General features: G+C 37.2%; 1 protein-coding gene across 3 annotated transcripts in view; it reads right to left on the reverse strand.

Annotated features, from left to right (window-relative positions):
• HECW2 (HECT, C2 and WW domain containing E3 ubiquitin protein ligase 2) overlaps window positions 1-15,973 on the reverse strand; it is a 466,207-nt gene that overhangs the window by 44,491 nt on the left and 405,743 nt on the right. For all 3 annotated transcript variants that reach the window (XM_016433751.2, XM_001369816.4, XM_007494546.3), the window contains one exon: window positions 4,865-4,985. In XM_016433751.2, coding sequence (XP_016289237.1) covers window positions 4,865-4,985 — 121 coding nt within the window. The remainder of the gene's footprint in view (window positions 1-4,864; window positions 4,986-15,973) is intronic.

Raw genomic sequence — 15,973 nt, forward strand, 5'->3', positions numbered from 1 at the left:
GATCAAGGGAAGCAATGGTCAGGAGGAAAATAAGACTTTTGAGAAGACAGATAAAAAGGGAGAGGAAGAAATAGATAATGGGATAGAGGGAAATATATAGTAATCATAACTCTGAATGTGAATAGATGAGCTTACCCATAAAATGGAAGCAGATAGCAGAATGAATTAGAAACTAGTAATCAACAATATGTTGTCTATAGGAAACACTTGAATCAGAAAGACATACATAGAGTTAAAATAAAGTGCTGGAGCAAAATCTAATATGCTTCAGCTGAAATAAAAAAGGCAGAGATAGCAACCATGATCCCAGAAAAAGCAAAAGCAAAAATAGACCAATTAAAAGAGAAACTCTGGTTTGCTAAAAGGTACCATAGACAATGAAGTAACAGAAAATTTTACAGTTCCTCAAATATATAGAAAATTAAGTTGAATTTATAAAAAATAAAAGCCATTCCCCAACTGATAAATGATCAAGGGATATGAAAAAATAGTCTTTGAAAGAAGAAATCAAAATCAAAGCTATGTATAATCATATAAAAATAACCTAAATTACTATTGATAATAAATTAAAACATCTCTAAGGTATGAGAAATGATGAATGCTGGAGGGGATGAGAGAAACATAGGTCTGCAAATGAATTATTGGTGGAGTAGTGAACTGGTCTAACAAATCTGGAAGACAGTTTGGAAACATGCCCAAAGAGCTATAAAGTTATGCAAAGCCTTTGGCATAGCAATATTACTAATAGGTCTGTATTTCCAAAGAGATCAAAGGAAAAGGAAAAGAATCTATATGTACAAAATATTAATAGTGGTTCTTTTTGTGGTGGCAAAGACTTAAAATTGAGGAGATACTGATTAATTAAGGCATGACTGAATAAAATGCAGTATATGATTGTGATAGGATACTATTGTGCTGTGGAAAATGGCAAGGGGGGTGGTTTCATAAAAATATGAACTGATGCAAAGTGAAGTGAGAACAACTAGTAGACTATTATGCACAGCAACAGCAATGCTGTAATGATGATCAACTGTGAAAGATGTGTGCAAGATTGATCAATACAATGATCTAAGATACTCCCTCATGCTGAAAAAATACTATCTACCTCCAGAGATGGAACTGATAACTCTGAGTGCAAACTAAAGTATAATTTTCCTACTTTCTTTTCTATTCTTGCTTTTTCTTTTGGAGAAATATGGCTAACATGGAAATGTTTTGCATGATTTCGTGTGTATAACTGATATATTGCTTGCCTTCTTAGTAGGCGGAGGAAAAATTGGGGTAGGGAGAGAATTTGGAACTCAAAATTTAAAAAAAATTAATTTAATTTAAAAATTAAATTAACTTTAAAAATATGTTAAAAATAAATGTATAATAAATTAGAAAAAAACCCCAGCATTTCAGGTTGCTCTTACTGCAAATGACAACATTTGGAAGACTATAAAGATGACAAAAGGGAAATAACAGTGTGGTGTGCTACAAAGAATGTTGGTTCTGGGACCGGAAGAACACCTCTGGCTCATACTAGTCATGTGACCATGGGAACGTCATTTAATCTGAGTCTCAATTTCCTCAGTGCTAACCAGAGATAATGGGACCCATAGAACCTACCTCACAGGCTGTTGTGAGACTCACACAAAATAATATATGAAAAAACATTTTGCAATGTTTAAAGTCCTAAGCAAATACTAATTTCAGTCATAATGATGATGTGAAAAGAACAATAAAATATCTGGAGTCAGAGGACTAGGCTTCAAATCCTGCCTCTTCACAAGATACTTCACAAGACTTTCCTAAACCTTGATTTCCTCATTTGTAAAATGATGTGGTTGGAATAGATGGCACTTTCCAGCTCTAGAGCTATGATCCTATAAACTTCAATATCAGAAGCATAGAGTGGTGAAGATGGTCCTCTTTCCTCATTTTTTCCCTACTGATGCAATGCTGAGCTTTTTTATGTTGACTCTATTCAATTATATTCAGTTATTTGTTCAGTTCAGTTATTTGTTAAAGGTCAATTACGTACATGGAGCTTTGTCAGACATTCTTGCTGAAGAGCCCTTGTGGGCGGTCCTGGAAGTGACATCTAGCACAGGCAATGACTGCCAAGTTCAAAACAGTTGCTTGAAATAAATCTCCCTTTCCAATCTTTTAGAGATGTCCCCAACAGGAATTATATTAAGGTCACTTAGTACCAAGCAAGGATGGGAGTTTCCCCAGAAGCTCAAGTGGCTACAATCATTAAAAACAGAGCTATCTGTAGGAATTGTGTACCGTTGTGGCCTCAGAATGAGTTTGGGGGCACATGAAAACTAGGAATTTATGAAATAATAAATATCAAGTTAGTGATAAAAATTATTATAGAGTTAAAAGAGATTACTGAAGTCATCTAATCCAATGCTCTTATTTCAAAGAAGAGAAAATGGGTCCAAAGAAATCTTATGGCTTCCCAAGTTCAAACAGGGAGATAGTGGCAAAACTGTGATTTGAAAGCAGGTCCTCTGATTACAATTTCAGTGCTTTTTTTTCTACTGTGCCATGATGCTTTCCATTTGCATAACAGATGGTAAGATTTTTTTTGCTAATCCTCCCGACAATGGTCCTAGACTCATATACCACACCCCCCCCTCTCTGCCCACCATATCAGAATCAATCTCTTCTGATTCTTCTCCATAAACAATAGAATTTTTACTTGATTCCTGGATGAATGATGGAGACTAAGAGCATGTGCAAAAATTTTCTTTTCTCTTTCCCTCACCAACTCCAGGTAGCTATGGGGCAACAGCAACTATGTGCTTTTTTTTTTTTAATATATCTTTGGTTTCAATCAAGTATAATAATATCCCGGTCTGCCTGATGCTGACATAATAACTCGGGCATCCAGTAATTACAAGAGGCATATTTCTAGCTTTACCCTCTTCTAAGAATTCAATGCAAAAGGAAGCCCATGGTAGCAACCAAGGGATGAAAAGTATCTACTACAGCTCTGCAATATTCCTGAGGCAGTATTGTTATACTAGAGATGGCCTTGAATTTCAAATCAGAAACACTTGGACCTAAGGCTTGGCTGTACCATTTACTAAGATGTGTTACCCTGGGAACTTAATTAGCTCTCTAAGCCTAGTCTATAAAATAGGGATAATAATATATGCTCTCCATATTCTTATAGGCTTTTGGTGAGGATCAAATGAGATTATAGATGTGAAAATGCTTTGTAAATGTGAGAATTATAAATTATATTAGAATTATGGCATATCTCTTGCTACCTTGTAAGCAGCTAGGAAAGAGTGGGATTGAGAAGAAATGTGACTTCCCACTGGGGTCAAGAATTCTTCAAATGGGGCTGTGATCCAGAAGTCTGACCTTGAACCCTGAAGCTAATTCATATATCATTGGTTCACTTGGATCTGGCTGAAAGTCACAGGTGCCCACCATCAATAGGAAAATTCTCATCCTGTGGCACTCTCAAAGAATTGAATGCTATTTGGCCCTTACCCACACCCTCAAAATAGAGAGAGGGAAAATTTATTCTTGGCAAAACCATATGGTTGTGCTATAAGGATATAACATTCTTAAATCACATAGGATGTTTAAAGCTGAGGTTCTCTATGCCCAAAGGGTGCTAAAAGACTGCTTGCCCTAAGATACAGCCATAGCACTGCTGAGTTTATACCCCAAAGAGATAATAAGGAAAAAGACTTGTACAAGAATATTCATGGCTGGGCTCTTTGTGGTGGCAAAACATTGGAAAATGAGGGGATGCCCTTCAATTGGGAAATGGCTGAACAAATTGTGGTATCTGTTGGTGATGGAATACAATTGTTCTCAAAGGAACAATGAACTGGAGTAATTCCATGTGAACTGGAACAACCTCCAGGAAGTGATGCAGAGAGAAAGGAGCAGAATCAGGAAAACATTGTACACAGAGACTGATACACTGTGGTACAATCAAATGTAATGGACTTCTCCATTAGTGACAATGCAGTGATCCTGAACAACATGGAGGGATCTATGAGAAAGAACACTATCCACATTCAGAGGAAAAACTGTGGGAGTAGAAACATGGAAGAATAACAACTGCTTGATTACATGGGTCAAGGGGGATATGATTGGAGATGTAGACTAAATGATCATCTTAGTGCAAACATCAACAACATGGAAATAGGTTTTGATCAAGGACATATGTAAAACCCAGTGGAATAGTCGGCTATGGGAAGGGGTGGCAGAGGGGAGGGAAAGAATATGATTCTTGTAACCAAGGAATTATATTCTAAGTTGACTAATTAAATAAAATTTTCAAAAAAAAAAAAAAGAAAAAGTCAAATGCATTCATTGAAAAAAAAACCTACTGTGAAAGGAAAAAAATAAAGCTGAGGTTCTAAATATTTAAAGATTTCTTTGTAAATTGTAAGGTTCTCTATAAACATGAGCTATTATTATTTTTTAATGTGTGGGAAGAAATGAAGATGAAAGCTATTAATGTTTATGGATGAACTCAGGTAATAGTAAAATTTAATTCATGATATGTTGAAAGGCATTTGGAGTATACATTGTATGACCTAATGAGAAAAGATGTAATTTTAAGAAGAGAAAAAATACAGTTCTCTCCCCAACTGTTAATTCTTTTCTTGCAACTTAGCAAGCAGTGGTATTTTTTAAAGCAATAAAAAAAAAAGCTTAAGATTTAGTGGCACTTATTCTCAAAATTAGGCTTATATATAATTCATTCAGAAATGTCAGGACATCAATGAAAGACTAAAGCAAAGACTGGCGATGTTTGTTCAGAGTCAATTTAGTGATTTCCCAAATACGGGTTATCCTTTGATTATCTATGAATCTGGTTCCACAGATCACTTTTACTTACTTTAACTTTCCTGGCCCTTGTCCATATCCTTTTGTTTCCAACTTCCTGTAGAAGTTCCTCAGTTTGGCTTCAAAATCTCGTTTGTAAGGGGCAGGAGCCCGAGCATTGGCACGCTGGGTACCTGTAGCAAATGACAAAAAGCAGACGAATGGGAATTGCACAGCCTTAGTGAAAACTCTCCCCACAAGTCATCATTTTATAGAGGATTGCTACAGCTTCAAGAAAAAAATTATAAAGTAAAGTTGATGGCATATTTAACATGTCCTTTTAATCTCTTTTAAAGTTGAAGGCATAATTAAAGTTAACAGAGCTCTCAAGTGATGCCTTCTCTTCAAGATGTCATTATGTCAATATGTTAGTCAATAATTATCAACTCCACGCTTTAATAGACAAAACAGTAAGAATGTGTTAATGAAGTATGTTCTGTTCTTTAGCCCAAACCAACATGAGTCAGACAAGTAACTCAGCTCCAATGGGCCACTGTTCAGTGTGTGGAATCTCTCAGCTTGATGCTGGGATGATATAATAGTAACTTGACAGGGAGTTACAGTATGAAAGAATGTGGGACAACAGGCCAAGAATAATGGATTTTCTTTTCATAATTCTCCTTGAACTCCCCCATAAAATCAACTTCTGTCAGACATGCTCCATTACTAAAAGTGAATTCAGACACATAATTATATAAGAAAAAACCAAAACATTTTATAGGGTAAAACTTAATCCTGACATAAAACCAGGAACTGACATTATTGCCAAGGACACTACTTCTGGGTGGGGAAACAGCACAGGGGTGTTAAATGTTATTCAACAGCAAGTAAGTATTACTAATGAACAGTATAAGGGGCTCTACCCACTTCTTTTTCATGAGAAACTGGTTTAGTGTCACAAGGATTACTGACAAGCTGGGGCATAAAACCAAGAGGGAAGATGGTGTCAGATTTAGAATTTTGAAAAAGACATGCATGTTTCCAGAAGAGAAAATAAAATCTCCCACAAAATGAAGAAAACAAACAAAAAAAAGGAAATGTATCTTTCGAAAAGACAAGAAGGAAGGAAGGAAGGAAGGAAGGAAGGGAGGGAGGGAGGGAAGGAGGGAGGAACGAAGGGAGGAAGAAAAAAGCATATTTACTAAGCCCCTACTCTGTGCCTGGTACTACACTATGTACTTTACAAATATCTCACTTGATGCTCATAACAACTTAGGGAGGTAGGTGATATCTCCATTTTATAGTTGAGGAAACTGAGGTAGACAAGGGTTACTTGCCAAATTCTACCACCTAGGAAGTATCTAAGTCCATATTTGATCTCAGGTTTTCCTGACTTCAAAAATAGTTCTTTATCTATATAAAAAATAGCATTTTGCCACCTAGTTGCCTTTACTAATAATTCAATAACAAATATGTTGAATGAAGAAATCAATTAGTGAGGGTTTATTGAGTGACTACTCACTCTGCTCAGCATCTTGGAGTATACTAAAGTTGGGATAGTATTTGCCCCTCAAGAAGATGACATTGTGACTTCCAGGTAAGCATGGCAGCAATCTAAACGTGGTTTACTTACTCTCGCCAGCACACACTGACAAGGACTACCCCAAAAGACCTTAAGAATCATTTTCAGAGGAGCGGAGGAGCTGTAAAGTGGGGTTCAGCATTGAAGGTATGTGAGATTGGGGCTTTTCCAGTCCATAAGAGGATAAAAGGGCCTCTACCCAAATGCGAGCTGATCCACCCTCCCCCACTCCCACCTATAGAGCCAGAGCCAGCGCATGACAAGATGAAAGAGCAAGGGGTGCCTCTGAAGTGAGCAAGGGGTACCTCTGGGTCCTTGGGAGCTGACTAGGACAGCAGGGGACCCACCCCTGAAGGCAGCTAGGCAGAAAACCCCAGCACGCGAGAGAGCGCAGACCTTAGGTGCCCAAAGGCAGCTCGCCTGCCGGAGTCAGGGAGTGAGCGAGGAGTGCTTCTGGAGTGAGCAGGGAGAACTTCAGGGTCCTTGGGAGCTGACTAGGACCCCCCCCCCCCCCGGGGAATTACCCCTGAAAGCAGCTAGACCAGAAACCCAGGTGGGCAGGAGAGCGCAAACCCTGAGCTCCCCTGGGAGGGTGGCACCAAGAAAAGCTACAAAGGATTGCGGAGAATCGAGAGCTTACCTAAGGCAAAATCCTTGCTCCTTAACTCCATACACAGAGAACTTGCCCAGCTGACTCAGATTTCTGACTAAAGAGGGAAGGGAAAACATCCAGGAAAATGGCTAATCATGCACAGGAGCCTCAAAATCCTTCCAAAAAACCTAAAAAGAAGGCTGTGACCCTTGAAAATTTTTACAGAGGAAAAACCCAGGCCACAGAGGAAATACTGGATGAAACTCAAACAAAGGCAAAAAAACAACAAAAACAAAAACAAAAAAAACGGAAATTGTCCACAAGACCTGAAAGAATATCAAATGGAGCTTATAAAAAGGATGGAAGCCTTCTGGAAAGAGAACTGGGAAATGGTGTAAAAAAATGAAGAAATCATAGCTGAATACCAAAAAGGTTAAAGCAGAAAAACCAAAAGATTTTAAAAGAAAGCCAGGCATTAAGGACCAGAATTGAGCAACTGGAAACCAATGATCTTGCAAAATAGAAAGAATTAATAAAGTAAAGAGTAAAGTCAAAAGACTGACAAAATAGAAGAAAGCATAAAATATCTCACTGACAAGGTGACAGATCAGGGAAACAGAGGAAGGAGAGACAATTTGAGAATCATTGGTCTACCTGAAAAGCCAAAAAAAAAAAACCCAGAAACCTTGACACCATACTACAAGAGATCATCCAAGAAAACTGCCTTGAAGTTCTGGAACAAGGGGGAAAAATAGACATTGAAAGAGTTCACAGAACACCCTCTACAATAAATCCTCAAAAGACAATTATGAGCAATGTAATTGCCAAATTCAAGAGCTTTCAAGCTAAGGAGAAAAGTCTACAAGAAGCCAAAAAGAGACAATTCAAATACCAAGGAGTACCAATCAGGAGCACACAAGACCTGGCAGCTTCAACAGTAAAAGATCGCAAGGCCTGGAACATGATATTCAGAAAGGCAAGAGAACTGGGTCTTCAACCAAGAATCACCTATCCATCAAATCTGACTATATACTTTCAGGGGAAAGTATGGGCATTCAACAAAATAGATGATTTTCAAATATTTGTAAGGAAAAGACCAGAACTAAGTGGAAAGTTTGATATCCAAACACAAAGATCAAGAGAAACATGAAAAGGTAAATATGAAAGAGGGAAAAGGAGAAATTTTTTTTTCTTTTTTTAAATTCAAACTCTCTTCTTTAAAGGCTACAATTAAATAAAATTATATATATATATATATATATATATATATAGAGAGAGAGAGAGAGAGAGAGAGAATGTTATTTGTAACTCTCAAAATGTTTTCATTATTATAGTAAACAGAATAATCATTCATAGGAAAAGATTGGGGCATTAAAGGATATAAAGAGATATAAAAAAAGGGTGAGGGGAATCGATGATGGTAGTAAGAGATACCTGAAGAAATAAAATAAATAGAATAACCTTTGTCACACAAAGATACACATTGGAAGGGGACGGGAAGAATACTCTTATAAGAGGGAGAGGAAGAGAGTGTTAATAGGTAATACTCGAATATTACACTCAGTAAAATCAATTCTGAGAGGGAAGAGCATCTAAATCCACTGGGATTTGAAGTCTATCTTATCTTACAGGGTAAGGAAGAAGGGAAAACTAAGGGGGGGATAGGAGGGATGGAGCTCAATAAAATTGGAGGGAAGGAGAGGGAGGAGGGAACTTAACAGATCCTAAAAAAACAAGAAGGGAACAAAAAGGGAGGGGCCAAAATAGGAAGCATATCAAGGGAGGTAAATAGGGGAATTGACTAAAAGTAAACCACTGGTTTAAAAGGATATAGCAGAAAAAGAAAGGTCAGAACTAGGACAGGATATCAAAATGCTAGGAAATTCACAAGTGACAATCATAACTTTGAACGTGAATGGGATGAACTCACCCATATAATGTAGATGAATAGGATAGTGGATTAGAATCCAGAATCCTACCATATGTTGTCTACAAGAAATACACATGAGGTGAGTAGATACTCACAAGATCAGAATTAAATGGTGGAGTAAGACCTATTGGGCCTCAACTGACAGAAAGAAGGCAGGAGTTGCAATCGTGATATCTGACAAAGCCAAAGTAAAAACAGACCTAATTAAAAGGGACAGGGAAGGTAAATACATCCTGATAAAAGGGAGCATAGATAATGAGGAAATATCACTAATCAACATGTAGGCACCAAATGGTATAGCACCCAAATTTCTAATGGAGAAACTAGTGGAATTGAAGGAGGAAATAGATAGTAAAACTATACTAGTGGGAGACCTGAACCTACCACTATCAAATTTAGATAAATCAAATAAAAAAATAAATAAGAAAGGTAAAAGAGGTGAATAAAACCTTAGAAAAACTAGAGTTAGTAGATATATGGAGAAAAATAAATAGGGACAAAAAGGAATACACCTTCTTTTCAGCAGCACATGGCACATTCACAAAGATTGACCACATATTAGGTCATAAAAACATGGCATACAACTGCAGAAAAGCAGAAATAATAAGTGCAACCTTTTCAGATCATAAGGCAATAAAAATAATGATCAATAAGGGTACATGGAGAGCTAAATCAAAAATTAATTGGAAATTAAATAATATGATTCTCCAAAATCGACTAGTCGGAGAACAAATCATAGAAACAATTAATAATTTCATTGAAGAAAATGACAATGATGAGACATCTTTTCAGACTCTATTGGATGCAGCCAAAGCAGTACTCAGGGAAAAATTTATATCCTTGAGTTCATATATTAACAAATTAAGAAGGGCAGAGATCAATGAATTGGACATGCAAATCAAAAAACTTGAAAGCGAACAAATTAAAAATCTCCAGGAGAAAACCAAATTAGACATCCTAAAAATTAAGGGAGAAATTAATAAAATTGAAAGTGATAGAACTATTGAACTAATAAATAAGGCTAGAAGCTGGTATTTTGAAAAAACAAAATAGACAAAATATCGGCCAATCTAATAAAAAAGAGGAAAGAAAAAAATCAAATTAAGGGGATGAAAAGCGGGATTTCACCTCCAAAGAAGAGGAAATTAAGGCAATCGTTAAAAACTATTTTGCCCAATTGTATGGCAAAAATATGCCAATCTAGGTGATATGGATGAATATTTACAAAAATATAAATTGCCTAGATTAATAGAAGAAGAAATAGCATTCTTAAACAATACCATATCAGAAAAAGAAATCAAACAGTCCATCAAAAAACTCCCAAAGAAAAAATCCCCAGGGCCTGATGGATTCACAAGTGAATTCTATCAAACATTCAAAGAACAGCTAATCCCAATACTATACAAATGATTTGACACAATAATCAAAGACGGAGTTCTACCAAATTCATTTTACGACACAAATAAGGTACTGATGTCAAAGCCAGGAAGGCTAAAAATGGAGAAAGAAAACTATAGACCAATGTCCTTAATGAACATAGATGCAAAAATCTTAAACAGGAAACTAGCAAAAAGACAAAAAGCAAGTCATCATGAGTGTTAGTCACTTTGATCAGGTGGAATTTATACCAAGAATGCATGGATGGTTCAATATCAGGAAAACCGTGCACATAATTAACCATATCAACAAGCAAACCAACAAAAATCACATGATTATCTCAATAGATGCAGGAAAAGTCTTTGACAAAATACAACACCCATTCCTATTGAAAACACTAGAAAGCATAGGAATAGAAGGATCTTTCCTAAAAATAATAAACAGTATCTATCTAAAACCATTAGCCAACATCATCTGCAATGGGGACAAAATAGATGCATTCCCAATAAGATCAGGAGTGAAACAAGGATGCCCTTATCAACTTTATTATTCAATATTGTACTAGCAGTAGCAATTAGAGAAGAAAAAGAAATTGAGGGTATTAAAATTGGCAATGAGGAGACCAATCTATCACTCTTTGAAGATGACATGATGGTCTACTTAATGAATCCTAGAGAATCAACTAAAAGGCTAGTGGAAATAATCAACAACTTTAGCAAAGTTTCAGGATACAAAATAAGCCAACATAAGTCATCAGCATTTCTATATATCTCCAACACATCTCAGCCACAGGAATTTGAAAGAGAAATTCCATTCAAAATTACCTTAAACAATATAAAATACTTAGGAATCTATCTGTTCAGACAAACACAGGAACTATATGAACACAACTACAAAACACTTTCCACACAACTAAAACTATATTTGAGCAATTGGAAAAACATTAACTGCTCATGGGTAGGACGAACTAATATAATAAAAATGACCATCCTACCCAAACTTATCTATCTATTTAGTGCCATACCCATGGAACTTCCAAAAATGTTTTTTACTGATTTAGAAAAATAATAACAAAGTTCATTTGGAAGAACAAAAGATGAAGGATATCCAGGGAAACAATGAAAAAAATACAAAAGAAGGTGGCCTTGCAGTCCCAGATCTCAAACCATATTATAAAGCAGTGGTCATCAAAACAATTTGGTACTGGCTAAGAGATAGAAAAGAAGATCAGTGGAATAGACTTGGGGTAAGTTACCTCAGAAAGACAGTCTATGACAAACCCAAAGACCCCAGCTTTTGGGACAAAAATCCACTATCTGGTAAAAAGTGCTGGGAAAATTGGAGGACAGTGTGGGAGAGATTAGCTTTGAATCAACACCTCACACCCTACACCAAGATAAACTCAGAATAGGTGAACAACTTGAACGTAAAGAAGGAAACAATAAGTAAATTATGTGAACACAGAATAGTATATATGTCAGACCTGTGGGAAGGGAAAGATTTTAAAACCAAGCATGACTTAGAAAGAGCCACAAAAGGTAAAATAAATAATTTTGAATACATCAAGTTAAAAGGTTTTTGTACAAACAAAACCAATGTAACCAAAATCAGAAGGGAAGCAACAAATTGGGAAAGAATCTTCATAACAAAAACCTCTGACAAAGGTTTAATTACTCAAATTTACAAAGAACTAAATCAATTGTACAAAACATCAAGCCATTTTCCAATTGATAAATGGGCAAGGGACATGAATAGGCAGTTTTCAGATAAAGAAATCAAAACTATTAATAAGCACATGAAAAAGTGTTCTAAATCTCTGATAATCAGAGAGATGCAAATCAAAACAACTCTGAGGTATCACCTCACACCTAGCAGATTGGCTAACATGACAGCTATGGAAAGTAATGAATGTTGGAGGGGATGAGGCAACGTCGGGATATTAATTCATTGCTGGTGGAGTTATGAATTGATCCAACCATTCTGGAGGGCAGTTTGGAACTATGCCCAAAGGGCAATAAAAGATTGCTTACCTTTTGACCCAGCCATAGCACTTCTGGGTTTGTACCCCAACAAGATAATAAGGAAAAAGACTTGTACAAGAATATTCATAGCTGTGCTCTTTGTGGTAGCAAAAAACTGGAAAATGAGGGGATGCCTTTCAATTGGAAAATGGCTGAACAAATTGTGGTATATGTTGGTGATGGAATACTATTGTGCTCAAAGGAATAATAAAGTGGAGGAATTCCATGGAGACTGGAACAACCTCCAGGAGTTGATGCAGAGTGAAAGGAGAAGAACCAGGAAAACATTGTACACAGAGACTGATACACTGTGGTACAATTGAACGTAATGGATTTTCCCATTAGTGTCAATGCAATGTCCCTGAACAACCTGCAGGGATCTATGAGAAAAAACACTATCCACAAGCAGAGGTCAAAAGTAGGAAGAAAAACACCGAAGAAAGGCAACTGCTTGACTACAGGGGCCAAGGGAATATGATTGGGGATGTAGACTCTAAATGAACATCTTAGTGCAAATACCAACAACATGGAAATGGGTTTGGATCAAGGACACATGTGATATGCAGTGGAATTGTGTGTTGGCTATGGGAGGGGTAATAGGAGAGGAGGGAGGAAAAGAAAATGATTTTTGTGTTCAATGATAATTTTTGAAATTGGCCAAATAAAAATAATGTTTAAAATTGAAAAAAAAAGATGACGTAACTAGGGAAGCATGACTAACATGAGTGTAAACATCAGAGAACAAATAAATGCAGTGTCCAGGATGAAGAAAGTGATAATTTTGCTGTTTTCTGCCTTTGAGGAACTATATCTGGAATAATGTATTCAGTTCTGGTAATTATATTTTAGGAACATTTTGATCAATTAACTGTGACAAGAATTTCTTAAATAACTACTCTGTGCTTGTGCACTTTGGTAGGCAATGGGGATAGATAAGCTGGACAGAATCATGCAGAGGATAAACAGGACCAGGCAGGACTTTGAGATTGTGCCATATGAGGAGTGGTTGAAAAGACTGATAGCTTGGAGGATTTTCTTCAAGTAGACAAAGGGAGCTCATATGTAAAAGGGAATAGACCTTTTTCCTTAGTCCTGCAAGGCAGAGCTAGGGGAGAAAGCTGCAAAGAAGCAAAATTAATCTTGAAGTAAGAAAATGGAATTGTCAGCTGTGGTGGATTGGTCAGATGCAGTAGACAGGGTGCCAGGCCTGGAATAAGAAAGATGAGTTCAAATCCAAACCCTTAGTAGCTGTGTGACCCCAGATAAATCACTTAACTCTGCCTCAGTTTCCTCAAATGTAAAGTGAACTGGAAAAGAAGATGGCCAATCACTTCAGTATCTTTTCCAAGAAAACCCCAAATGGAGTCCCAAAGAGTTGGACATGTCTGAAAGGACAGGACAACAAAAATGGAATGAGCTGCCTACAGTGGTTAAGAACAATCAACAACCATGAATTGTTTACTTAATTGCCAGGTGCTGCACCATGGGAAGAAGATACAAAGAAAGGCCAAAACACACTCCCTCCCCTTAAGGAGCTAAAGATCTAATGGCTTACATTTGGGAAGTACAGCGAGAGAAAGGGAGCCTGGATTTAGATCTTGAAGTATGAAGGGAATTTAAATAATTAGAATGAAGGGAAGAAAGTTTGGGGAAGAGGGGTGTAGAGGACAAGCTGGAGCAGGGAGGAAGGAATGGACATCACTGGTGTTATGAGTAGACGTTATCTCTTATGAAAAAAGTAGATATTTATACCATAGAATAGTAGGGAAATCAAGTTAAAAAGGTAGAGGTGAGCCAGGTTATTCAGGGTTTTAGATCTTAAATATCAGGGAAATGTGAGGGTGAGGTGAATGGAATGGAATGAGCTAAAATAGTAGTGGAATTAACCAGGAGGAGGTGGGGTGGAATGGCTATCTTGAGTGGAGGAACTGTCACCAGAGAAAGGGAGGAGGGATGAAGGGCTGGGAGAACTAGGAGTCTACTCTCATTAGACCTGGGATAAAGAGAGAACAACATAGACAATTAGAAGTGTAAAAATCTTAATATACAGAAAAAGGAGAGGGAATAAGAATGGGATAAGGGAAGGACTGGGGAGAGGAGTACATATCAAGAGGAAGGGGGTAAGGTGAGGGGATAGGGAGGGACATTTAAGATATCAGAGATATGTTCTGTAGTTTAATGTTGTAGACAGCAGTGAGCTATTATTGCCAGAGCTATAACAACAACGCCCTCCACAACAACAACCACAACAACCAAAAAACTCCACTTTAGGCAAGCAGTGGTAGCACTGGGGGGTTGAGGAAGAAGTCCATTTAGGGGTGCCATAGATAAAAAAAAAACTAGTATTTCCACACTACTTTTGGCTAGCTGCCTCACCAAAAGGGAAAATGAAGTTCTCTACCATTTTTTTTTTACAATATCTAACAAGTAGGGGGCAAGGATTTTATTTAAAATTCAGGGAATTACTGATGAAATCACAGGAAGGGGAGAAATATGTACAGCTAATCAGGGCAGAGCTAGCGCACTCATCTCTACCATTTTTTGAGAGGAACTGGGTAAGCTGGAGAGATAATTGTAAACTATTAGGGGTAGAAGCTGGCCAGGCAAACAATAGTGCAGGTAGCCAAGGTAGGCAGGCAGATAAGCAGAGAATGAATTATCAGTACTACTGCCAAGGGAGGAGAGGAAAGGATGAGAATGGATAAGTCTTGGGGAAGTGCTTCCAGGTAGGCATTAGTAATACCCTCTAAAGTACCTGGATGGAAGCCCCAGCTGCCTGAGAGGGCTGTGAGGTGGAGAATGTAACTATAATAGTAATGTTTAAGAACGGTTAGTCTGGGAGTATAGAGGGGAAAGAAAAAGAATGAAGCCATAATAACCTTCTAGAAAGCTGTTGCCATAATCCAAATGTACAAGGAAGGTCTCAGATTCCCAACTCCAATTAATCTAACTAACAAAGTGCTCTACACCCTGATACCTTTTTCTAGTGAGACTACTTTTTGATTATGTCAGAAACATCAATCAAAAGCATAATCTAGGGGCAAACAAGTCCATTATTTTGGAAGGAGCAAAAATATTTGAAGTTATTGAATGAAATCAGACAACCAAATTTATTGGGAATGGTTTAAAGAATTAGACTTGCTTCTGTGTCTAGGCATATCACAGAAGATAATTTGGGAGCACTTTAAGGAACTAAACCATTGTGCCTATAGTCAAAGACTATTGAGGGGAAGGGAAATGAGCTCAGAGAGACTCTCCCCCAACTTTGGTCTCTTTTCACTTGACCATGCCATCAGAGAAACTGGATGTGTAACAAACAACATATACAGCAGGAATTGAGAAAAGTAAAACTAGTCATGTTAAAGAAGGATAGATTCATGGAACACAAACACTTTGGGGTAAACATGTTTACAATTTTGGGAATTTATGAGGATCTCAACTTTTGTAGCCTAACAGAGAGGTGCACACACTTCAGGAAAACTCCATTAGGGCTCTGGGAAGGGAGAAAAGGACTTCCATCCAAATAAGAACTGAGGTCCCTCTTTTGTCACATATGTCCACTAAGCTTGAGCCCATTTCCTCCTGAATTTTATAAGTGCTTGTGGAAGAATATGTCTCAGAGTTAAAGTGAGGGGTATGTTTTGGTACCAACTGTTCTTACTGTTCATTAGTAAATATCC

Source organism: Monodelphis domestica, chromosome 4, assembly GCF_027887165.1.
Source record: "Monodelphis domestica isolate mMonDom1 chromosome 4, mMonDom1.pri, whole genome shotgun sequence".
Classification (NCBI taxonomy): domain Eukaryota; kingdom Metazoa; phylum Chordata; class Mammalia; order Didelphimorphia; family Didelphidae; genus Monodelphis; species Monodelphis domestica.